This window comes from Dermacentor albipictus, chromosome 5 (genome assembly GCF_038994185.2).
Source record: "Dermacentor albipictus isolate Rhodes 1998 colony chromosome 5, USDA_Dalb.pri_finalv2, whole genome shotgun sequence".
Taxonomy (NCBI): Eukaryota; Metazoa; Arthropoda; class Arachnida; order Ixodida; family Ixodidae; genus Dermacentor; species Dermacentor albipictus.
The window spans coordinates 3,811,265-3,835,356 of record NC_091825.1 but is presented as its reverse complement, the minus strand read 5'-3'; the positions used below and the strand labels follow the sequence as shown (position 1 = coordinate 3,835,356).

The following is a 24,092-nucleotide window of genomic DNA, read 5'->3' as shown; positions in this document are numbered from 1 at the left end:
TTGTTTTGATGCATGAACACCACATCTGGAGGCCTTCACATTGAGTGTATTGCTACAAAACATTTTCACAGTGTAAGGGCCATGTTCTATTCTAACTGCTTTTGACATGTCAAGTTTGGCTTTACATTAATGAAATGACATACCATAATAGGGGTCTTTCATTGCCCTTTGCCAAGTCGTACTATTGAAACACTTAATCGAATGTATGGGAACAGCTCATTTGCATAATGTAAGAAATATATAAACAGGTTATTTTCACAATTTATACACTTTGTCACTGCAAAAAAAATTGCAGTTTGTTTTCAGCCTGCTATGATGTTTTGACTGAGAAAAATATATTCAGTCTGTCCTGCGAGGCAAGCAATAATTGCTGTGGTATATTTTATTGCACAACAATGGATGCAGTAGCGAGCCATTATTAAATCTCGGAAGAAATTAATAGCACAATGCATATGATCAGGCACATAGCATATTATTGCCCTTTCATTAATTGCACAAAAGCTACTGCACTGAAATAGCATACTAATATATACTTAAAAAGCATGATTTTATACTACGACGATAATCAATCATTCAAATGTTCATGGTAGTGCCCAGGGACAGCTAGAGAGCCTTTGTACTGGTGTACATAACGAGTGCCATGTGAGACAAAATGTACAGAAAACACGAATGTGGTAGACAAAAAAATGCAAGATAGAGAAACAAATAGGGAATAAAGGAAACGAGGAAAAGTAAAGGGAGTTATTCCTATGTGATTATCTACAGATACACAAAACACAGGAAATGAACTCTGAAGTATGTTTTGGAGTCGAGTCTTATATAGCACAATCTTGCAACAAGGCCAGGCACCGAATGTGGAATGCTACCTGGTATACTGTTGCGGCACAAACAAATGAATATGATCAAGAAGCTTTAGGGAGTGTATAATGTCATGGACTACCTACAAAAAGGTGTGATTAAGTCTTGAATCTAGAGGTGCATGTTCAAGTATATTTGAGAAGGCTCAACTGTGGTCGCCAAAATGGCAAAAGTGGTGCTTTAATTAGATTTGCTCATTACACCCCCTCCTACAGAGGCATACTCTAGTAGTTAGAGGCACAGCAGAATTTCAGAAACACAATAGGTGAGTGGAAATTATGCAATATACGGCATACAATTCCAAGAGCGTGAAGAGAAGCTTAGCATTTTGATGAAGTACACGCCATGATCTTTCATTTCATCGACCCTAAGGAGTGGAGCATCACGTAGGGTGTATCAAAATTTCACATGGTGCGTTTTCTGCATATAACTGAATGCCATAGTATTGGAAGCATTTAAGAGTACTTATTGTTTCTGCACCAGCTTGAGAGAAAAAATATCTTTTTGTAAGGCGATGCAGTGGTGAACACTGTTACAATCTCAAATAGTGTTAAGTCGTCAGCTGTTTTAAGTCATGCTGTTCATTTATTAAAATGCTCTTGGCACTAACAGAAAGCAGGGAATCCAATATCGATTCAAACACTTTTGACGCACAGCAGAGGATAGATATAGGTCAGCAGTCAGTAACTGCACATCTAGCACCTGATTTATGCGTGGGCAATGTCCATGCTACTTTCCGAGTGCTAGAAAACAGAATAAACTTCAGCGAACTATTGAAGCTGCTTGTGAGAACCGGGAACAAGTATGCTTCCATACGTCTTAACCCTTTCAGACGCCACTTTATCCTGTTGAGTGAAATGTTGCTTTACCACATCTCTTGCGTCTTCAGAATCATAGAAAGTGTACAGCTGCAGAAAAGATTGAGAGCTTCCAATAGTTTAGCGAGTTTTGTCAAGTCTACAAAATTTCCACTCCATGTGAGAACTCGCTACAGGAACACGAAATATGAGAACATGTACTATTTCGTGTTTTGAAAAGCTTGAAAAGCACTTATCCAGCCACTTGAAAATTATGCCTGGTGCATGACATTGTAAAAAACAATGGAAGAAGTGAACGCGCTACATACAACACACTGACAGAGTAAAAACACCCAGCCGTCTACCTTCCCACTCATTTTGCTAAAACATTCTGCACGTTATTCAAAATTGCAGCACAGTTCCAATAATAAGTGTTTCGAGATGTATGAAACACATTTTAAATACCATTACTTTCATCAGTGCTTTTGCTATTGATGCGCTCTCCTGCTGTGCAAAATTGTGTAGACAGCGTCTCAAAGGGTTAAGCTCTGCGGAAGAAATGCCATCAACACCACAAGAAAGGGAAGCTTTAAGGCACTTCGTACACTTGAAAACAAGGTTTTTATTGACTGATAGCGTACACATTGTGGCAGACTGAGAAGGAAGGTTACTTGAAGCATATTTCACACCATATAGCAAACAGAAATGTTCTGCAAAGGCATCAGCAGTGTTCGGACACCATTATTTTCATGAATCCTTGGCACTCTTTTTAGAAGAGTGAGAGCGCACAAAGCTCCAGAAATATCTCGAATTGTGTGTCACGCTGGTTTTAACACGATCAATGTGGTCGTGGTGATGATTCTAATAATAATAATCTTAGTGGTAACTTGGCACTCTAGACTAAAGGAAAGAAACTCATGCCTGTATGTTAGAGCGTCTGATAACCAGCCATCTAGTGCAGGAATTTGCAGGATGCAGAAGATGCCTCCTTCCCTTCCACGTGCACACACACACTTGCTCAATAACGCAGCATGGCACACATTCGACAGGTGCACAACACACAGGAGTGCCAATTCAGTCTGGTTCCAAGGAAGGGGAATCTAAATGGTCAGAAGGGTGGAGAGAAAGCTCTGTATGCCAGATATAATCATGGAGTTGTGTCGGGCCATAGAGGCGCAATGAGGGCTTGGGCCGTGCTGACCACTTGTTCAGACGAACTGAAGAAAGATTAGTGCTGTTCAGAGAGCCGTCAAGCACCCTGCAGTATAGACTAGTGCAATGTTGCGTTGGTATTGCAGGGTGTGCTACCTGAGGAGTTTGAGGCAATCCTCGTAGGCTGGCACGAGCTTGCGACAACCGAAAAGACTGGAGTAGAGAGTACGTGTTGTCCGCCTCCGAACAAGCTTAAGTTTGTTAGCATCGCGAGTTTGGTGCGGGAACTATACTGATGAGCAGTACTCAAGTCATGACAGAATGACAGAAGCGTAGAGTGCTCGGAATACCTAACGTCATCAAAGAAGGGAGACACGGGACATTAACCCAAGAATGGGCCGATGCTTAGATACAGTGCTGGTGACATATGCGGAAAAGTTGAGAGAAGAGCTAAATGTTACACCCAGAATGGGAAGGGCCTGAACCGTCTTTATAAAGGTGCCTTCAACGAAGTGGTTGGATGTGCAGCAGTTTTGTTGTGGCTGATCATGGCAGCACTTTTTGCAGTGCTACTACAAAGTTTGTTATTGTAGGCCCTGTCGTTCACCTTTACAGAATGTATTTATTGCAAGTACATATGCTGTGCATCGGCATATTGTTGTTGTGGAAGTGTTAACTTGTTAATCAAACACAGTAACTTGGGTGCTGAGTAGATTTTTGCCCTGACTACAATTTATAGTATCGCAGCAAGAAACATTCTAGTAGAAGCTGAAGGGATTCCAGCAGTTTAGGCATACTCACTGTACAAAACACTGATGACACCTTTTCACCTTCCCAACAATGCACTCACACTATCTACACTTTCCATAAACAAAATGTGAGAAAAAATCAATTACAGTTTCATTGACTTGGTACTTGCTGCTTCCTAAGCAGGCATCGAAGCAATCGTGGTATACACTGCTACATGCATACGTGTTGCATGATGCAGGTCCTGCTATGCACTGCGCACGGGGCACACGTTGCAGACAGATAATTTCTTTTTGCAGTCCTCAAGTATAAGGACACACTGACTCAAACATGATTGCTTTGTCACCCGCCGTGGTTGCTCAGTGGCTAGTGAGCATGAGGTCGCGGGATCGAATCCCGGCCGCAGCGGCCGCATTTTGATGGGGGCGAAATGCGAAAACACCCGTGTACGTAGATTTATGTGCACGGTAAAGAACCCCAGGTGGTCGAAATTTCCGGAGTTCTCCACTACGGCGCGTCTCTTAATCAGAAAGTGGTTTTGGCGCGTTAAACCCCATAATTTTTTTTTTATCACGGCGTTGTCACGTATGCTTCAGTGCCTCAGTGTTCTTGATTGCTACACGAGCGATTTATCCCCGACTAGCCCAAAAGACGGATGCATTTGAAAGAAATAAGTGCAGGAGTACAGTGAACTTGTACTGAACTGTATTCACATGCCGAATAGAAGAGCGCAGTGTCAGCTGAAACGGGCGGCACGGCTGATTATGGAAGTACTTTCCATAGTTTGCCTATTAGTGTCTTTCGCTTTCGAAAGTTATCTTTGCCACTGGAAACAGCGCAGAGCTTGCCCGTTAAACTTGAGTCACCCGACACCACACGAACTACGCCGTGGTTGACGACCCCAAGTTCCGCACGGTTCATTCACCACGTCACACGAAGTCAGGAGTGCCATATTTTAAATCACCGCAGCACCAACCAGACCTGAAAATTCATTTCCTTCGACACAGCTTCTCACCTGGGTTCGTTCACTCGCCAGTTACGAACTCGATGGACGTGCAAGGCCTACGCGTAACGTAAACAACATCGGCGGTAGGCGAGAGCTGATTATCCAGACTTCAGAGCTCGTAAACGTTTCCATTCGTTTTGAGCACATCAGAATACACATACAACAAGCACAGACACCCCACGAAACACGGAAGCAGCTATTTGATGTCTAAAAGATGTCTTGAACGGCTAATTCAAAAGTCTAATAGCTGTCCTGGTCAAGACTTTTTCTAGCCGAGGACGTCTACAGGTACTTCAGTAAGCCCTGCTAACGTTACGCTAAAAGTTGGCTAATAAACATCTCGACTAGAACAACTTCAAGAACTGTATTAGACGTTACCAGGATTGTTTAGTAGTGGCTTCGGAAGCATTATATATGCAGGCTTTTATAAACATCTTGACAAGAACAAAATTAGAATTTAATTAGACGTTCCCAGAATTTTGTTATAGTTCGGAAACAATACGCAGGCTCTTATAGGTGTACTTGCAGGAGCATTTGTAAATGGTTATCCTACATTGGCATGGTAAAAAGCAAAATTATGGCACGGCATGTTAATATATAGAGCTGAAAAATAAATTGAAGCATTACATTGTTTATAATAACCTGCATAAAATTTTGGAACATATGTAATAAATGGGATTTTTGTGCAATCGCTCATCCAAAGCAAATGTGCACAACATGCAGCAAAAAATGACCACCTGGTCTTATGACAAAGCGGCTTTATTGACTAATAAAATAAAGGACATGCAGACCTTACATAATTTAAAGATACTATAGAAAAGGTGACCACATAAAGTGATGATGTAGCTGCAGAATCCACAGCAATGGACCCTTCCCTCTTGGATACCACTGCGTGCCCACAGATGTTTGCCCTGCTGCAGGCCTCACATGAAGGTTTGCGCTGCAATACAGCAGTGAAAAAGAAAGAAGCCACAAATTATTTACAATACAAATGTGCAATTCGGTATTTCAAATAGAAATATATGTACCGTTGTTTTGCTTTGGTAACATTTACTTTATAATCTTAAGCAACTGCTTCTCTCAAAATCCTATGCTACACGATGATGTTCAGCACTATTTTTCGGATATATCATGAAAAAGCAATGGTAGAGTGCAATTACACTGGCAAATGGTTTAATCCACACACAGACTTGCAGTACGTCATTAGCAGTGGTGGTTTGCAAACATATCTGTTAGAACAGTTACTTTCATTTCAGTGGTGATGGTGGCTTGTATAAGTTAAAGCAACAGGCATACTCAAGCCTGGCAATCAAAGCGAGCAATTGCTCCTTTCAAGTGTCTCTTACAATTATTATTGCGGTATTGTACCACATGTCATAAAACCACTCTTTCCAAAGGGGCCCGGAAACACTTTTCTAACTAAACATAGAATGGCCTTACTATGAGAAAACGTCATCACGTGCCATAAACATTTTTCGAATACTGCAACTATAAGCAGAGTAATCACACCAATACCAGACTTACTATTTTCGTGTCTGCTAGTGCACTGGAAGCTACACAGTGGAGAAGCCAAGAGAGCACAGCAAAGGTCAACAGTTGAGTGTCGTGGCACCCTGTTCTGGCCTGTGATGGACTACACTATGCAGCACGTTGCTATGTCAGAGGCCACACGCAGACGATGCAGCTATGCCCAGTGCAAAGATGAAATTACTATTCTCTTTTTGAGCTTGCAGACATTTTTCATTTATTTAACTCAAATTAGGAATTATACATTACCGAGAATACTCTTGTGATCACGAAATCACCCAATAGCATTGGTGGGGCGGCTGCTTTCAATGCGGCAACATTGCAAAAGCGAGAGGAAGCAATTTTTCGCTGTGTTTGACATGTGATTGTAAATTCCCTGCTTCATGTAGTGCAGTAATATTCGGTTCATATGCCCACAGCAGCCTCTACGACAAAGCAGCATTGTTTTCTCACTATGTTCAAGCAGTGTTTCAGGGCTGCTTTTAAGAATGCAACAAGATGTGAAGCTTGGAACCATGCGAGTTACCTTGATTAGACAAAAACTGCAGCCAGCACTCCTCGTGGTTCCGTGAGAGTAAACAGAAGAACTGCGTAGAAATTAAAAGTAGTCAGTCCACAAAACAGTCAAGCTCTGGCTTGTAACCATGCAGCTTACCTCGACTAGACAAAAACAACTGCGGCCAGCACGCCTCATGGTTCCGTGAGAGTAAACGGAAGAGCTGCGTGGAAATTAAAAGTAATCAGTCCACAATACAGTCAAGCTCTGGCTTGGAACCATGTGGCTTACCTCGACTAGACAAAAACAACTGCAGCCTGCACGCCTCGTGGTTCCGTTACAGTAAACGCAAGAGCTGCATAGAAATTAAAAGTAGTGAGTCCACAATACATTCAAGCTCTGGCTTGGAACCATGCGGCTTACCTACACTAGACAAAAACAACTGCAGCCAGCACGCCTCGTGGTTCCGTGAGAGTAACCATAAGAGCTGCGTAGAAATTAAAAGTAGTCAGTCCACAATACAGTCAAGCTCTGGCTTGGAACCACGCAGCTTACCTCGACTAGACAAAAACAACTGCAGCCAGCACGCCTCGTGGTTCCGTGAGAGTAAACATAAGAGCTGCGTAGAAATTAAAAGTAGTCAGTCCACAATACAGTCAAGCTCTGGCTTGGAACCATGTGGCTTACCTCGACTAGACAAAAACAACTGCAGCCAGCACGCCTCGTGGTTCCGTGAGAGTAAACATAAGAGCTGCATAGAAATTAAAAGTAGTCAGTCCACAAAACAGTCAAGCTCTGGCTTGGAACCATGCGGCTTACCTAGACTAGACAAAAACAACTGCAGCCAGCACGCTTTGTGGTTCCGTGACAGTAACCATAAGAGCTGCGTAGAAATTAAAAGTAGTCAGTCCACAATAGTCAAGCTCTGGCTTGGAACCATGTGGCTTACCTCGACTAGACAAAAACAACTGCAGCCAGCACGCCTCGTGGTTCCGTGAGAGTAAACATAAGAGCTGCATAGAAATGAAAAGTAGTCAGTCCACAAAACAGTCAAGCTTTGGCTTGGAACCATGCGGCTTACCTACACTAGACAAAAACAACTGCAGCCAGCACGCCTCGTGGTTCCGTGAGAGTAAACATAAGAGCTGCATAGAAATTAAAAGTAGTCAGTCCACAAAACAGTCAAGCTCTTGCTTGGAGCCATGCGGCTTACCTAGACTAGACAAGAACTGCAGCCAGCACGCCTCGTGGTTCCGCAAGAGTAAACATAAGAGCTGCGTAGAAATGAAAAGTAGTCAGTGCACAATACAGTCAAGTTCTGGCTTGGAACCATGCAGCTTACCTCGACTAGACAATAACAACTGCAGCCAGCACGTCTCGTGGTCCCGTGAGAGTAAACATAAGAGCTGCATAGAAATTAAAAGTAGTCAGTCCACAAAACAGTCAAGCTCTGGCTTGGAGCCATGCGGCTTACCTCGACTAGACAAAAACAACTGCAGCCAGCACGCCTCGTGGTTCCGTGAGAGTAAACATAAGAGCTGCATAGAAATTATAAGTAGTCAGTCCACAATACAGTCAAGCTCTGGCTTGGAACCATGCGGCTTACCTCGACTATTCAAGAACTGCAGCCAGCACGCCTCGTGGTTCCGTGAGCGTAAACATAAGAGCTGCATAGAAATTAAAAGTAGTCAGTCCACAAAACAGTCAAGTTCTGGCTTGGAGCCATGCGGCTTACCTCGACTAGACAAAAACAACTGCAGCCAGCACGCCTCGTGGTTCCGTGAGAGTAAACATAAGAGCTGCATAGAAATGATAAGTAGTCAGTCCACAAAACAGTCAAGCTTTGGCTTGGAACCATGCAGCTTACCTCGACTAGACAATAACAACTGCAGCCAGCACGCCTCGTGGTCCCGTGAGAGTAAACATAAGAGCTGCATAGAAATTAAAAGTAGTCAGTCCACAAAACAGTCAAGCTCTGGCTTGGAACCATGCGGCTTACCTCGACTAGACATAAAGTGAATGAGTAAATGTAACAGCTGCATCAAAATTAAAAGAAGACATTAAAAAAAACAGTCAATCCTAGCATGCTTCTGTACGTTTACCTTAGGTTTGATTGGTGAGCACAGAACTGCTTGAAAAATGTGGCTGCTTTGCCACCATTTAACTGTTTATTCATTGGTCCGTTTCAACATGTGCCCTACAGCAAGGTAAAAAAACTAATTTATGGCAAGATACAGACCTTGATAAGGATATATGGGTTACAAGAATGAGAAAATTACAATTCATGACCTGCTTCACATTTAAGAAATGCTCAGCAGTCTGTAAAGTTGCAACCTATGTTTATTTTCCGTGTAGTTAGGCAGAATAATTTTTAACTGCACAAATCTTCAAATACTATTGAACATATATCGGCTCTGGATACACGAAAGATGCGTCGTGAAACAAATTGTAATTATTGCATAAACTTCAGAACTGAAATGAATATGAAGGCATATTTATAAACTGCACTGTAGATTATTTCGTTTATTTTTCATGTCTGTATATCAGCCTATATTTCAAGAATGTCCTCGAGGTGAAAATCAGCATGAGTGCCCTTGGGCCAGCACATATAGAAATAATCTGCAATGGACAAGCCTAAATTGAGGAGTTAAGACATGTGAATAATTTTAAATAATGGATCAGATTACCGCTTCATGGCTGCATCAAGACGGGCTTGCGCATTCTTTAGCCATCCCATGATACCTGTACGGATCTCTGCGTCTGAAGCAGATGCTGTTGCTGCATTTTTTCGTACAGACTCTGTAAAAGGCACTAAGTTATACAATGGGCATTCAACAAAACCACACAGGTCTCCAAATAACCATCTTTTGTATATTAAGTGACTGAGCTAACGTTGTGAAAACTTAGCTAGTTATCTAATTACCAATTTTTTTTACATACCACAGCTCATGCCACATAATGAAATACTGTGGTGGAGGGCTGCAGATATATGGTTGGTATTCAAGCATTTGACAATGCGTTCAGTTGAATGCCATAGCCAGCAGGCCACTGCCAGATGTGACCTCCTCAATGCGTTTAAACTGAGCTTGCATATGGCAAAACAATTTTTTAATGTTTTGTTACAGTTTACAGATCACAAAATTACACATTATGACTCAATGTGCACTTAAAGCAAGCCAATGCTGTAAATCTAGCATGCGACTTATTACAGTAACTTGCTGACACTTGCACACCGCTTACCCAGAATTATGCGGCACAACTCCGTCTCAGCCAAGGCTCTTTTTCCTTTTTGCCCATGGAGACTGTACATGACAGCGACGGAATCGTGAAGTAAATATTTCAATATGTTTGCAGTTGTTGAGCGCACTGTGTTGCCGCCAATGTGACCTAGGACTTTGCACTGTTGAAGAACAGCAAAACAATTATACTTGTAAAACCAAGTTGTTGAATATTATTTACCAGTTGCCTGCGGGTGCTGCTGGAGCTTTTCAAGTTACGTTCCAGATGGTCAATTTCATCAACCGTCCTTAGCGGGTATGTCTGTACAGGCTGCTCATCCATCTCGCACTCACGGTTACTACCTAAGAGGTTCAAAATGGCCTCATTTTGAGTTTTTAAGACAGCCATGTCTTTCAAGATGCTCCGAGTAGCGGCTGAAATGTGAAGATGAAATGTGCAGACAAAAATACTACCTATAATGGTTTGCAAATGCAGTAATGTAAGCACATTTCTCAGTCCAATATAAGAAACTGTATTCCACTACCACAAAGGCTTTTTTATGGATGGGATTAAACAGATTCTGGCAACATCTTAATAAATGAAGATAAATTACCTAATTGGAAAACGGAAAACTCAAACAGTGTATTGAACACATGCACAGAAAAGGCTGTATGTGGCATGCAGATATATGCATTCACGTGAGCTGTGATGCATTTATTAGCATGTAAAAAGGTGGGAAATATTAAATTTCTCATTTACCAAATCAATTGTTATAACTCAGGGTGTCTACCAAGTTGACATTTCCAAATTCCCTGAGTTTTCCAGGTTTTCCCTGAGTGCCATTGCAAATTTCCCTGAGTGATGCAGAACTTTGTTTTATATCAACACGGGCTGATACCATATCGCCTGATGCTGTCACTCTCTAGTAAGCACATGAAAAAAAAGCAACTTAATCCAATTTGAATACTAAGGAGCAGTGTTTATGTTATTCAATAAGAGAATAGAAGGCAGGGGTTAGTAAAATGCACAGCAAATAAAGTGTCTTCGAAAACAATTGCAAATAGGGTCGGGCATTATCAAATACGAATAAAAAGGAGATGCATACAAAGGCAAATATTTTCTATTATGAACTATTTCTATCAACTGATAGCAACCTCAGTGGGATGAGGCCTGAACTCTGTCACTATTGAGATTCTCTCTCAACAGCTCGTAAGTCAACCTCAACAGTCCTGACATACTCTCAACCCGCGCACGACGCCCGAGTGTTGTGTTGCACTGCTTCAAAGAGTGTATTCTGGTTTGGATGAAGGACACCCGCATCTCGGCATCAGCCAAAACTTTACTTTTTGAGTTCAAGCTCTTTCAAAACGGCGGCAACAAGCTTCCTTTCTCGTTTATTCCTCAATGCGTAGGTCACTTCTGTTCTTGACCGCCTTCCGCCACTCGTTCGCCCCAAGGACCATTTGAAGCATCTTGATGAGTTGCACAGTCCACGACCGATTTTTCGAGCTCCCTAGGGGCCGCGAAAACGTCCGAAAAATCGGCCAGCTGGAAAAAAATAAATGCATGCGTATCATTTACTGCCCTTAGGGGCTCAAACCACCACAGGCACGTTCGAGAACGCTCTGAAGGCCTGTCGGTACACATATTAGGCCTACCTGTGCTCGTACTGTGACAGGAAACGCCGGGTGCCCGCGTGTATAATTAAGATATACATACTGTATTCCGTGGCAATAGCCCCTTCCCACGCTTGTTATGCTTCACTGCAATACTTTTCCGTAAGCTTTACCAAGTAACATTTCTGTACAGAGGCGAAGCTGACTTTCACGAACCGGCATTATGCAACGCACCGTGTTTTCCAAGTTTCTAAGCCAATTGCGAGGACCACAAAGGTGGAGTCCGTGCCATTGCTGACAGCAGCGAATTCTTTCAAAAAAAGGTCGGCACCCAATGGCAAGAAGCTTCATAGCGAACGTCGAAGCAGCTAGGCCTAGCGTTGCCGCAGTACGCAGTGGTGGCAACGGGTGCCAGCGGATCTGCGTGCGAGAGTGCCGGTTCGAGGCGGCGAAGTAATCAAAACGGCAGCGGTGGTGCCTTTGATTAATGCCGTTTCGGACCTGCGGTCGCGGCAAAACGTCCGGAAAATCGGACGGCAAAGAGTTCTTGCGTCGGAAATTTCACACGTTCTGATACGTTTACACTATGGGGTACGAGGTGGCGCCGCGAAGCCGTCTATATTATCGGGAATCCGGAAAGTCGCTCGTTGACTGTACACTGGCAACTCCTCCTGCCAACGACAGGGCGTCAAAGACGATTCATTACGATTCCTGTCTGCTATAGACTCGAGCCAGCATTACCGCGACTTTCGACCCTTTCAATAAAATTGCCGCTAATTTTCCCTGATAGAGGCCCAAATTCCATGAGTTTTCCCTGACTTTTTCCAGACTACTCAAAATCCCTGAGAATTCCCGGTTTTCCCGGTTGGTAGACACCCTGTAACTAAATTCCTTAAGTGCAATACCTGTGTAATACCTTTATTGATGAGCAAACTATATGCAAAATAAAATTTACCAAAATGTGCTTAAATGAGATCTCCTTCCTGATTGAAGCCAGCAGACTTTGGTCAGTTTGTTCTGCAGATTGGAAACAAATGTACAAGGACTTAAGGTGTCTTTTGTAAAATTTATACAGCAGACAGCTTTGCACTATCTTACAAACTTTTGTGGCTATGTTCTAACTGTTCTGCAGTTCAGTGTGAGATTAAACAATTAAAATCGTACAAAGGCAGGTAGGTGCAATAATCAAGTTCATTGTACACACCTTCTTGAACGGAGAAAGCCCTCTGAGAATGGCTGGGTGCTTCACCTGTAAAACAAAACATTTTACACACTTTCTTGAACCGCAAAATCACTCGGTGAATGTCTGGAAACTGCACTTGTACAAAAAAGGTCCTGACTAGCAGCCATGAAGAATCAATTGCATTTACAGCAAAGCTCCGAGTATAACTAACATCCTCTGAAACCTCTTGAGCACCAGATAATCTCCATAATCTCCATGCAACACTCCCCAATTCAATGTAGGATTTGTTGTGGTTACATCAAACAAGAACAAGAGGCAAAAGAACAGGGACACATACCGCACTATTGGTCCCAGTCTCTACCTTTTTGATCATTTCATTATTTCCTTTGCACTTCTTACACCAAACAGTGCATTACCCACTCTTTGCCCAAACAGCTACACTTGTGAAATGATTGATAAAACAAATTTCCTACAATGCTACAAATTACCCCTGCATTTCCAACTCTCCTCATGCATTACACCCCACACTAACACTTCTGTTTCTCCAAAAAACAGTGTGGGCACATGGGCCCACACATGGACACTTTGCAGCTTCAAGCTAGCACTTATGTTGTTCCATGATTCTAGATGCACTAATCTTGTACAACAAAGAAAGGTTACATTTCTGTTGAGTGGTTCTCTTAGGACAAGAATAAAAGCTGCTACCAGTAGGAAGGAATACAACACTAGCAAAGAAGAGTAGCTCCTCTAAAAAGAAAGCGTGGTTGTCTACAGCAGCACATAAGTGAAGGAGACACATACCTGGACATGAAATTCAAAGTTCGCATCTACAGACTATATAGTTTCTGCAGTAATAATGCATAATTCTAGCAACACTCATTCTACATTACCGAGCTAACTGGATTTTTTCAAGTACACCAGCACAAAGCTGCAACAACCATCAATCCTCAGCATTGTACAAACACCTTGCGAGTAAAATGTCATGCAAAATGTAATTTCGTACATTCGCAAAATGTACAAAATGAGGCTGTGCACTCTGTGCAACTGTTGAGGTTAGTTTTGACAAATGAACCTTGGTGATGCAATTGTGACACTAACGCTGGACAGTGGCTGCCTAGAAAAACAAGCAAACCAGATGACCACTCAGCAATACAGCTGTATTTTAATTGTTGGCATTATAACCAATCGTGTTCATGTACCAAGATGTGACAAATAATACAACTTGCCTTGAGAACTAGAAGCAGGCCACCGTGGCAGTTCTGCAAAAAAAATGTAGAGGAAACGTTTTCCACATTCATAGTAGCATCCTAAATACTAATAGACAGGTCATGTTAAATATTACCTAGGTGACAAGACTGCGTGGCGAATTCTGAATGTCCAGTTCCTGAACAAGCAAGCACAATTCCAAAAAATACAATGGCATCAGTTAGTGCACATATATAGAGCAGCAAGGAATCCATGAATATTGCAAGATTCAGAAAAGTAACGAACGAAATGTTATGAATGAAATGCGACAAGCTGAAAATCCCAGGAAACTTACCAGGATATGTCTGTGCGGCTGGTACTTGTACTCCTAGACAACTTTCTGCAAGAAAGCAAAGCAAAATTGTTTTTTTTTTAGTAACTGGCTGTAATGACATTTTGTATGCATATATGAGCTCAAAAAGTGTACCCCCCACAATTCACCTTGTGAATGTTGTGCAATCCATCGTGGAGAGTCTGCAGAAAAAGCAGAGTAATGTGCAATTGTGCATCATTCAACTGCTACTCACATAGGTTTCAAATTTCAAATTAAATTTACCTAAATGCAACTCTGGGAATGGTATTCCTGGAAGGCTTCCTGTGAAAAACCCACAGAATCCTCAAAACATTATCTGCTTAATTACTAGCTCTATGCAGTGGTAATCATGCATGTGTGGAATTGAGTTTTGCTCTCCATAACAAACCTTGGGAGCTTGGTGCCATACAAAGTGGTGAGTCTGCAGAAAGTTAAAATTTACAAGTATGGTAGTGTCTTAAAAAAAAGCAGTCACAAGCAAAAAGCAGTAAAACTGCAGCGAGAGATGAATTTCACCTGAACGAGACTGTGCAGCTGGTGCTCTCCGCCAGCCTCCTATAAAAAGAAGCGCGATATCTTAACGGGTCTCTCCTTGATCACACTTGTTGAGTTATGGAACACAGTCAATAGCAAAACGCACCTTGGGCACTGGAGATGGACCACTGTAATGGGCCTTGAGCAAATACAGTGGAAAAAATTAGGAAAATTATATGCATATATGCCAAAGCATTACTTAGCAAGCCGACTGCCGAGGGTGCCAGCAAGGAAACTTACTTTCACGACGTGGCTGCAGAAATGGTGCCCTAGGCTGGTGTGCTAAAAGGAAACGAGCAATTTCACACAAGAATATGCAGCTCTTCTAGGCACTTGCTCTATAACTATGCATGCATGTAGTAATCGGGAGCTGGCAACTCCCAGTGCAAAAAAAGCAGAAAATATATTAAAATATGACATCACCTGGTTTTCTACTGTTATGAATGAAACTTACCTGACTGAAATGACTGCACAGCACATTGAGCTTGCTGGCTGCCTGTCACAAAAAAGAAAGCACAAATGACTCAGTACTACAACTCTAAACAAGCTCTACTCGTCAAATGGTCCTAGTATATTCATGCATGACCAAATCAGTATTTCATGACATGCACTATATATTTACTAAACCAAGTGCAATGAGTAAGCAACAAAGGTAATATGAAATCAAATTATGTTACTGCAGTGTTGGCTGCGTGTAAGAAGACAACTTGCAACAATATTTACCTGGGGCTTGTGATTCGCTTAAGCTGTCATTTTCACTCTCTGTAAAGGACAAGTACATTTTCCCTAAATGTTTGATACAGCAGCCTTGCTTAGCCACATTAGTTTCAGCACTGTTCATACATACATAAAACGCAACAACGCATATCCACTACAAACCTCTTTGTTCTTCCACTGAGGCTAGAAAAGGGAAAAAAAATTAAATGAGCACATGCAGCAATGGCACATAGCTGCTTACTAGAAGAGAAAATCTTACAAAGATGAGCTGTCTGCACAGATAAGTCTGCCTGCTGGGTTTCTGCAAAACAGAAATTTAATAAGTACCCAGGAGCAAAATTCAGCGGTGCTATAGTGCTTACGTAAAGACAAAAGTCTTACTTTCAGAAGCTGTTTCAGTAAGCCTTTGTCTGGAAGCTGCAATCCAGTGCAAAATTTAATGCAGTGATACATATTCAAGGAATAGAAGGAATTCAGCTTGCTGCTTATGGTGTAGTGCCTCAATAAGTACCAGATTAAATACCAGATTAAAGCTTACATTTGTTTATCCCTCCCCAAGGTTTAGCTCACATTTTATCACTTGCAATGCAAGCTGGTTCTATATACTGCTGACAAAAAGTAGCCATCACTTACTTGTTCTGCCATCATTACTGGCACTTGAAGTGCTGCAACATGTGCACGGATTAGCATATTTTGAAAGAGTGCCTGAAAACAGCTACTACCTTTGAGAGAAGGGTGGTTCCGGAAGATTTAAATTGTCTTCCTCTTCCGAATCATCCGACGAGCTCAAAATACGTGTGTATTTGCGCCGCTTACCACGTCCTTTTTCTGTAAATGTGAATTGTATAAGGATACTGAAAATGGAATTAGGAGAAGCCCTTACCTTGATCTGTTGTGTCGACATTGTCCGAATTTTCTGCTTGTGGCAACTTTTGCCGAGCTTCATCGTATGTTGCTGAAAAAGAAATTGCATAGTATATTTACTTATCTGTGTTATTCATGCTGAACAGCTTTTCTGTATGCTTCCCCCAACTCCCTTACAGGCTGCCAATGGCTTCAAGAGTAACAGCAATCTCAAAATGATAAAACCAATTTGCAAAAAACTGTTTCATACCTGTAGTTTTGATCACCTTCACCTTGAAGCTAGGCGTTGTAGAAGGATTGAGATGGGCACGTCGTTTCACAGCTTTTGTCAATTCATGGGTGCCCAGCACAGTCGGCCACAAACACATCTTTTTATTCTTCAACAACCAGTTGGTTGGGACAACAGCAACACTGTTGTCATCAACAAATCTCAAGACAGCATACATAACCTATTATTGTGAACATGGAGAACAAAAAGAGAGCAGAAAACTTCTGACAGGTGTACAGGTCAACCCAATAGGCACAGCTTTGGTCCAGGACACCACAGATGTAAAAAACAAAGGCATAAAAAAGCAATCCCCAAAAAGGTAAAAATATTGAGATGTGCTGTGCTTAAGCATTAAACTTTACACAAGATTTATTTGAGGAACAATTATGTAGTAGAGGCATAATCTAGTGTTCAGTGATTGTCAGTATTATTGCATGGTATTGCATGGTATTATTGTCAGTTATTGCATTATTTACAGGTTTACATGCAAACATTCAAGTTTACCACATCACATAAGGCCCAAATACACAGCATTTTATACACACTATCCTTGTATGAGTAGTTTATCATTCTACTTTTCAATATATATATATTGGGAACAAATGTTTGCAGACCAATGGCATGTCACTTTGCAGAGTCACCCAGTGGCCAAGCCATCTGGCATGCTGGCCACTTGGGACATCCACTGAGGCTGTCAGGCATGGTGATTTTACGAGTGGTAATGTGCAGGCCATTAATTTATCAGGTGCAGTGTAACAAGTGTTGTTGTAGCTATGCTTAAGTTTCTGTATGCTGATAAGTACTGCCATTGCCACTATGAGGAGATGTCATGTGCAATTTAGCTACTGAGAGTGGCAGTTGGACAGTTTGCTGCAGCTGTTAACAGAGCCGAATCTGCCAGTTCGAAATTAATGTCCCAAGTGCGACCTAGAAGCCAGATGGCTTAGTTGTAAGGTGGCTCAGCAAAGCTATTCACCTTCACAAGGTCTATAGTGAAATAAAGATATCTGCAATTAACAAGCATGAGCTATTCCACAGTTTCAGATTTTATATGTGCAGGGGGGGCAATACAGTTGAGTGGATTAGGGGCAACAGTGCATATTCGGAGGGGGAACCTGCAAGAGGCAGCAGCACACACTTGGACATAACATCACAGAGCATCCTTGACGAAAGAGGACTGTCAACCTTTTTCACGACGACTATTCCAAGATGAGATGATGGACAAGGTGTAGTGTAAAGGTCACCAGAACATTCAAGGGCTTTCCCAATTAGCACTTTATTTCCCTGACTATCATGTGCAAAGTTTGATATCATGACAACAGTGGAATCTGCCATGGTACAGACATTGTTGCCTTCAGAAGTCCTTAAGGTAAATTGTGGAAAGCTTGCTATGTGGTACTGAGGCCCAATGCAACGCTCTGCAAGTGGACCACTGCTGTGAATCTGAACATTCTACTCCTTGCAAAGAAGGTTGTTTGATGACAAACAACGTACCTGAGGACTGTCGTTCTGCTATTCGGTTAACCAGCTGCTCTAGTGGTTTCTTTGAGTGCCTTACCAACTTCTTGAGGTGATGCATGAAATTTTCTGCTGGAAATGCACTGAAGCTGTCAAGAGGCCCGTATCTCAAGACATCATCAGCCAGATGAACCAATGAATGAACATTATAGGAAAGACTGTGCTTTCCATAAATGGACTGGAATGATGAAACAAAACAAATAAGGAGCTCCTTTGCATAGCTGCAGTACTCGCGACAGAGAGAAGGGCTCGAAAGTATGGTGATTGCTGTGTGAAGAATGAGGAAGTGACTGTACAGATTTTTCGACAAAATACCTCTCAGAACACACGGACCTAAATACAAAAGGAAGCAGCGAAGCTCAGTTGCTTTCCAACGATCAATCTCTCTGAGAGATCGTGGCTTCCTGGCAAACTCCTCACAATGTGTCCGCGCTAGCGCCAACAGCCATTTTGACATCCTTTCAATAGATGTTGAAGGCAAACGATGTGGCAATGGGCCTCTCAACCAAAGAAGTATCAACTTTTTAGTGACCCCGATACATACTAGGTGCATGTAGTCTAAGGGAAACTGTGAAACAAGGCCAATTGGTAGTGCTGAAAGTGGCGTTTCAGAAACATGGTGTTCTTCCTGCACTCTTTGATCAAAGTCGGCATCTGTTCGCAATGGCGCCTGCGTTTCTGGAAAAACAACTCTTCCTTCTGCATATTCACCCTTTTGTTTGCACTTTCCACAGCCATAGTAGCCAGAATGTAACTTTGTGCCTAAAATAAATGCACGTGCAGGTGCATCACAAATGAAACCTTTCACACTAATGGTAACTGGCTTGCCGTGAACCTGCAGTCCATTATCAAGAAGATGAAGCAGATCTTTGACTAGAGGGCCAAGGAAGTCAGTCAGAGAAGATGGTTTCTGATTTCCATGATAGCATCCAACCAAAAACACACCACTTCCTGGAATGTCAGTTAATTGTGGTGGCTAGAATTGGCCAAAACTGGCTTAGTGAGCTTTTACTGAGTGGAAGCCCATCAATATAAAAAAACAGTGCAATGCTTTGCGACACTAGCGATAAATTCGTACTGTTCGCTAACATTGAATTAATGCTGTCTGCAATGCCAAAATGACAGTACGAGCCATTAGCACAGTCCTCAATCAAAGCCACTCGCGGAGTTCGAAGCAGCGTCCGTGCGTCAGATGGCAAGTCCGAAAGCAGGGGTGTGTTTTCAATACTCTGAGTAGTGCGGACACCGCCGTATGCGTAACATTTTGCTCGCACGCCCAATTTCTCAAGTGGCGAGCCATCTCTGTCGAACCACTCTGTTCGGACGGACGAAACGCTGCCGCGCACTCAATTCGCTCACTCGTATCACTTGGCAGCGATGTAGTAGAGCTTGAACTGTCCTGTTCGTCACGAAAAAACACAGCACTCGCTTCTTTGTCTCGCGCACCAATAGGTCCTGACACAGTCCTCTCATGCGAGTCTCGCGACACTTCACTTGTAGAGCCGGAACTGTGTTCGGAGAAACCATCGTTTGACGCGACGCTAACAGATGGAAAAGAAGCTGAATCCACTGTATGCACTTTGTCCGTATCGTCAGTTGAACGTGAACCTCGTTCGACACTTCCTGGCACGTGAAGATCGCAAACCAAGGGCTCGACTACAGCACTAAGTCGACGATATTTTTGCTGTCGAGATAAAGCCTCAAACGGCTTTTTCTTTCTTTCCATTGCCGTAGTATAGAATTTCTGGAATAATTCAACGAAATTATGTGAAATTTCAGCTTTGCCTCCTAGATCACAAGAAAACGTTCTACTACATAGGTGCATGCAAATGCATAAACGAGTCTAAACTTCATACCAGCACGTACGGGCGCGCCAAAACAAAAGTTGCGTGCAAGTTGAAGAAAGTAAACGTATACGTACCGTAAGAACTGCACCGCTTCTGCTGGCGCTGCAGTCAAGGCTTGAACGTGAGCAAAAGAACTATGAGCGGTGCACAAGCTAAAATATAAACCCGATAGAGCTTGGCAGCGGAACCATGCGCACCGGTGAGCGAAAGCTAAAGAATGAGCACGCGCCGAAATCAAAACTTTACTGAGAGACGTAGTCCTGAGCAAGGGAAAGATTGGCACTATCCACTGCTATCCACATGAAGTTATAGAGGGAGCGCGGCTGAACGACAATTACCTAAAGCCCAAAAGTGCCTAAATTTCCTCTAAAAGTAGCGAAAGGCTTTAATCTCGCTGCCGTACCGGCCGTGCTACGCGATTGGTGATGTTGATGTTATGCGGCTATCTACCTTTGAATCGGGCGGCAACTTCAGCGCGCCCCCTGGTGCTGTACAAGAGCAGATAGCATTTCGCCGTTCTCAAACGGAGTGCACGTTTGCGAACGCGCGCGGCAGATCTGCCGTTGACGATAGCCGATATCGCAATTGTGGATTCTTCACCGCTTGTTCACGTTAGGGGAAAGGAAGGCCTGTGCTCTAGCTGATAGGGACGCTGAACAGGCGCACACATGTGCGCCCGGCCGTTTTTTTTTTCTCTACACTGATTGTCGTTCGATCGCAGCTTATCTTCGATCGTGATACGCGCCTGGTGGAGCGAACGTTGGTGGCCGCTCGGAAAACACGTAGGTGTTGCGATCGAGGGATAAGATCGAAATGACATCAAATAACCCTGCAGGCTTTTTGCGGTTGTTCACCCAAAGGGGGAAATTTAAGCATCGAAAGGCTATGACAAGTAACTGATTGGCTTGTTAAGTGTCACGGAATGAAACGCTGCGCGTCGGGCACGTGCATTTTAAATCTTTTTCACGCGCACACCTAAGCGTATCGCGCCTTGTCTGAACAAACGTCTAAAAAAGTTCTTGATTTAGACGCTCTGAAGATGTTCACCAAAATATGCTTCGTTGGGCTGCTGAGCACGAGGTCGCGGGATCGAATCCCGGCCACGGCGGCCGCATTTCGATGGGGACGAAATGCGAAAACACCCGTGTGCTTAGATTTAGGTGCACGTTAAAGAACCCCAGGTGGTCAAAATTTCCGGAGTCCTCCACTACGGCGTGCCTCATAATCAGAAAGTGGTTTTGGCACGTAAAACCCCAAATATTATTATTATTATTAAAATATGCTTCGTTGACGTCAGGCGTGGGCTGATACCACAGCTGAGACACAATAGTCTGATTCACTCTACTTGCCGCTACATAATGTTTCGAAGAACGTCTGTTTAACGTCTTCGTGTAGACCAAGATGTCTATAGCCGTTTGTAGCCGTTCCGAGAAGTTGTCAAGACGTTTTGTGTTTCGTGGGACGGCAATCGTGATTCGGTTGGCTGTTTTAGCAGACGATCGCACTGAGCCCGGCGGCGTTTTTACAATTGCTAGTAGGTACAGCGGGGCGTGGCGCTTTTTGACGGCGCTCGACCTTTCTGCGCAGGCGCGAGAGAGATAAATCTGGGGGATTTAGCTGCTTGAAAATATGACTCAGCCTAGGCACTAGAGTGTTTTAGTCGAGCATCTTTACGGTACGCTCCGCTCCGAGCTGCCCCGCTAAGCCACAGTGGAGCGGCGGGCGATTTTCACGTTTTAGTTATACGTTTAGCGTAGCGTAGCGGACCTTTCTAGAGTTACTGTATGTGCTACCACAGGTACGGTAGCATATACAGTAACTCTAGACCACGGTGTAAGAATACATTTAGGTGTTGACACTGCGCTCGGCGGCGCGACCAGGACTTGTTCGCCGCTCCCTGCGCTTCTCTCGAACGCTGACAGATGGCGCTACGCACCCGGGGCCCCTAGTGTTCCTGTATATGCTCCCGCAGGGAGCAGAGTTGCGCATAGGTGCGCCGCCGTGATCCAGCTCTGCAGCAAAGCCACTCCTCGCGCGCGCAGAAGCCAAATGCCGAGTGGTGTTTCGCTTTTTTCTCTAGTGGTCGCGAGCTACAAGCGCCAATTGTTCGCAGGCGCTTAGCAAAGGTCACTTCTTAATACAGGCTACGCTCGAACGAGTCATTCGTGCAGCCGGAGGGGATGGGCTTCCAACCAACCGAAACTTTGTATGTACCGATGTAAACACGCATATACAAACACGCACGAACGTACAAATAAAGGGTGGGACCACCTTCGATTCCCCAAAATAAGATACTCCTGTGGCTCGAACAGCTCCAAAGTTCGCTCGCAAACACGCAGTACGTTGCCACAAAAAGCGGTGCAATGATTTTCAGCATGCATATGAAGTTGTCTTATCATGGTCAAAAAGCAAGAAATGTTTTAAAGAGTGTTTAAAACTTCACACACGTAAAGTGGACACTTAGCGCATTTTGGCTGCCGAAACCAGCCGGTTAATGACCGTCGCCAAGAGAGCTATCGTGCCTATAATTATATTAGTGACCGTTAACAGAGCGCCATTTATCACTAACCATCGTTCACAACAGCTGCACGTTTTCGATACATGCGGTGCAGACACAGATTTAAGCCCATTTCAAATGTTCACATGCGCACATTTTAAGCAAAGCTTACTTTTACGATTCATTCATACCGCAGACTAATCAGCTATATAGTAGCAGCAAATCTGCAAGTAGAAAAAAGATTCAAGATACAAGAGCTTCTAGATCAAATTTAATTCATACAAGGGAATGCATGAACGGTTGCTGGCAGCAGGCCAAAAGTGCTGGTTCTTGGAACCTTGGGGGCAGAATTCAAAGAAACTGGAACGGCAACAAGCTATTATGAGTAACAACAGGTTATTTTTATTGCACTAATCACATCAAGATGGCAAACTTGCAGAGTAATTATTCACACAGTGCAGACTGTAATATGACAACACATTTTCCTTGATCTCTTACCACTCAGAGAAAAGCCAGTAGTTGAAGACACTGTATCAAGTCAATGAAATCACTGAAGCAGACTTTGGCCAAAAAGCCAGGTTACAAAGCTTTGTGACCTATCGCATCAGAGGCAAGGAAATTTTACGTCATTTAACAGCTGCTCCTCGATCGACGGTCCGCTGATTGCAGTGGCGATGGCACTGACGGAAACGACGAGTTCGCATAAGTCAGCGATGCGCCCGTAAAGTTGGCTTCGCAGCGGCGCGGATCATTTGACGTCATTTTTCGCGCTCGGCCAATAGCGGTGCGAGCGGCGCCGGAAAAGGTATGCGCAACTCTGCTCCCTGCGGGAGCATATACAGGAACACTAGGGGCCCCTAGTCGCCGAGCTTCGGCAGCCGTAATGCAGATGCCACGGGATCTTTCGGTGCCGCTGCGTGTACGCGTGCTTTGTGAAGTGCGGCAAGACAACGAAGGATTGAAACTGCTGTCGACACCAAATAATTTTGGGCTACTTCGTGTTTTTCTTGCTGAGACTGCATGAATGGGCGGAACAGCAGCGAGGACGCAGCCCTGTGCTGCTTCCGAGCTCGTTATCGAAATGCGTTCATAGCAAATTTTTTTTTCGTTCATCCGCACGACTGCTGTGAGCATAGTTAACTACACTGCCTCTTAAATATAAAAGGTCGGACTCAACGCGCCCACATTTGGCCTGAAGAGCCTACGCGTACATTCAAACATTGCTTGAGCAGTGTATTGCGCCAATGCTGCGAGATGACCGCCGTGTTGAGAACATGGTTAACTTCGGCCACCTGGAGTTCTTTAATTTGCACAGAAACCTCAAGGACGTTTCCGCATTTCGCCTGCATCAGAAATACTTACTCCGCAGCCACGAATAGAACCCGCGCTCTTGTGCTGTATTGCAGAACGCCACTGCCGCTATACACGCGAACGCCGGGACCAAAACAAAACTCCAAGTGTGCATTTGCGGCTTTTTAATAGCAAGTGCAGTCCACAATTAGGTACGCGAAACGCAAATAGTTACTGGAAATGCCACTGGCGTTGTTTCTGCCAATCTTATCCCTCAGGTCGGCACCGACGATGCTGAGTGGTTGTCTCTAGCACTAGGCCCGAGAACGTAGGTGTAATGCCGGCTGCGGTGGCCGCGAAACAACGCAAAAGGTGCCCGTGTGCTGTGTGATGTGAAG

General features: G+C 43.6%; 2 protein-coding genes and 2 long non-coding RNA genes across 4 annotated transcripts; all 4 read right to left on the bottom strand.

Moving 5' to 3' along the window:
• Nucleotides 1–5,301: 5,301 nt before the first annotated feature.
• LOC139060378 (uncharacterized) lies at nucleotides 5,302–6,885 on the bottom strand. Its single transcript, XR_011514761.1, has 3 exons — nucleotides 6,743–6,885; nucleotides 6,614–6,674; nucleotides 5,302–5,500 (listed from the first exon to the last, which is right to left on the bottom strand). It is a non-coding gene; the product is annotated as an uncharacterized lncRNA (long non-coding RNA).
• Nucleotides 6,886–7,270: 385 nt separating this feature from the next.
• LOC139060377 (uncharacterized) lies at nucleotides 7,271–8,126 on the bottom strand. The gene is made up of 5 exons (XR_011514760.1): nucleotides 8,058–8,126; nucleotides 7,665–7,728; nucleotides 7,533–7,596; nucleotides 7,403–7,466; nucleotides 7,271–7,334 (listed from the first exon to the last, which is right to left on the bottom strand). It is a non-coding gene; the product is annotated as an uncharacterized lncRNA (long non-coding RNA).
• Nucleotides 8,127–8,653: 527 nt separating this feature from the next.
• Nucleotides 8,654–10,381, bottom strand: LOC139060376 (uncharacterized). The gene is made up of 4 exons (XM_070539489.1): nucleotides 10,043–10,381; nucleotides 9,824–9,983; nucleotides 9,271–9,382; nucleotides 8,654–8,780 (listed from the first exon to the last, which is right to left on the bottom strand). Exons 1-4 carry the CDS (start codon nucleotides 10,208–10,210, stop codon nucleotides 8,756–8,758), a joined length of 465 nt encoding a protein of 154 aa, XP_070395590.1. The 5' UTR covers nucleotides 10,211–10,381; the 3' UTR covers nucleotides 8,654–8,755.
• Nucleotides 10,382–13,539: 3,158 nt separating this feature from the next.
• On the bottom strand, nucleotides 13,540–20,296 carry LOC139060375 (uncharacterized). The gene is made up of 19 exons (XM_070539488.1): nucleotides 19,982–20,296; nucleotides 16,525–16,723; nucleotides 16,294–16,365; nucleotides 16,133–16,238; nucleotides 16,044–16,075; nucleotides 15,792–15,827; nucleotides 15,670–15,711; nucleotides 15,573–15,593; nucleotides 15,417–15,455; nucleotides 15,148–15,189; nucleotides 14,934–14,975; nucleotides 14,800–14,832; nucleotides 14,676–14,714; nucleotides 14,548–14,580; nucleotides 14,403–14,441; nucleotides 14,288–14,320; nucleotides 14,142–14,186; nucleotides 13,944–13,985; nucleotides 13,540–13,860 (listed from the first exon to the last, which is right to left on the bottom strand). The coding sequence occupies exons 2-19, from the start codon at nucleotides 16,718–16,720 to the stop codon at nucleotides 13,793–13,795; spliced, it is 960 nt and encodes a 319-aa protein (XP_070395589.1). The 5' UTR covers nucleotides 16,721–16,723; nucleotides 19,982–20,296; the 3' UTR covers nucleotides 13,540–13,792.
• Between the last annotated feature and the right edge of the window lie 3,796 nt (nucleotides 20,297–24,092).

Coding starts and splice junctions, on each gene's coding strand:
- LOC139060375 (XM_070539488.1), bottom strand. CDS start 16,720: ATGTATGCTGTCTTGAGATTTGTTGATGACAACAGTGTTGCTGTTGTC. Junction 15,828..16,043: donor CAGTAATGATGGCAGAACAA/GTAAGTGATGGC, acceptor ACTGGATTGCAG/CTTCCAGACAAAGGCTTACT. Junction 14,442..14,547: donor TATGGCACCAAGCTCCCAAG/GTTTGTTATGGA, acceptor GGTTTTTCACAG/GAAGCCTTCCAGGAATACCA.
- LOC139060376 (XM_070539489.1), bottom strand. CDS start 10,210: ATGGCTGTCTTAAAAACTCAAAATGAGGCCATTTTGAACCTCTTAGGT. Junction 9,984..10,042: donor GCAGCACCCGCAGGCAACTG/GTAAATAATATT, acceptor GTTCTTCAACAG/TGCAAAGTCCTAGGTCACAT. Junction 9,383..9,823: donor GTTGTGCCGCATAATTCTGG/GTAAGCGGTGTG, acceptor TGCCTTTTACAG/AGTCTGTACGAAAAAATGCA.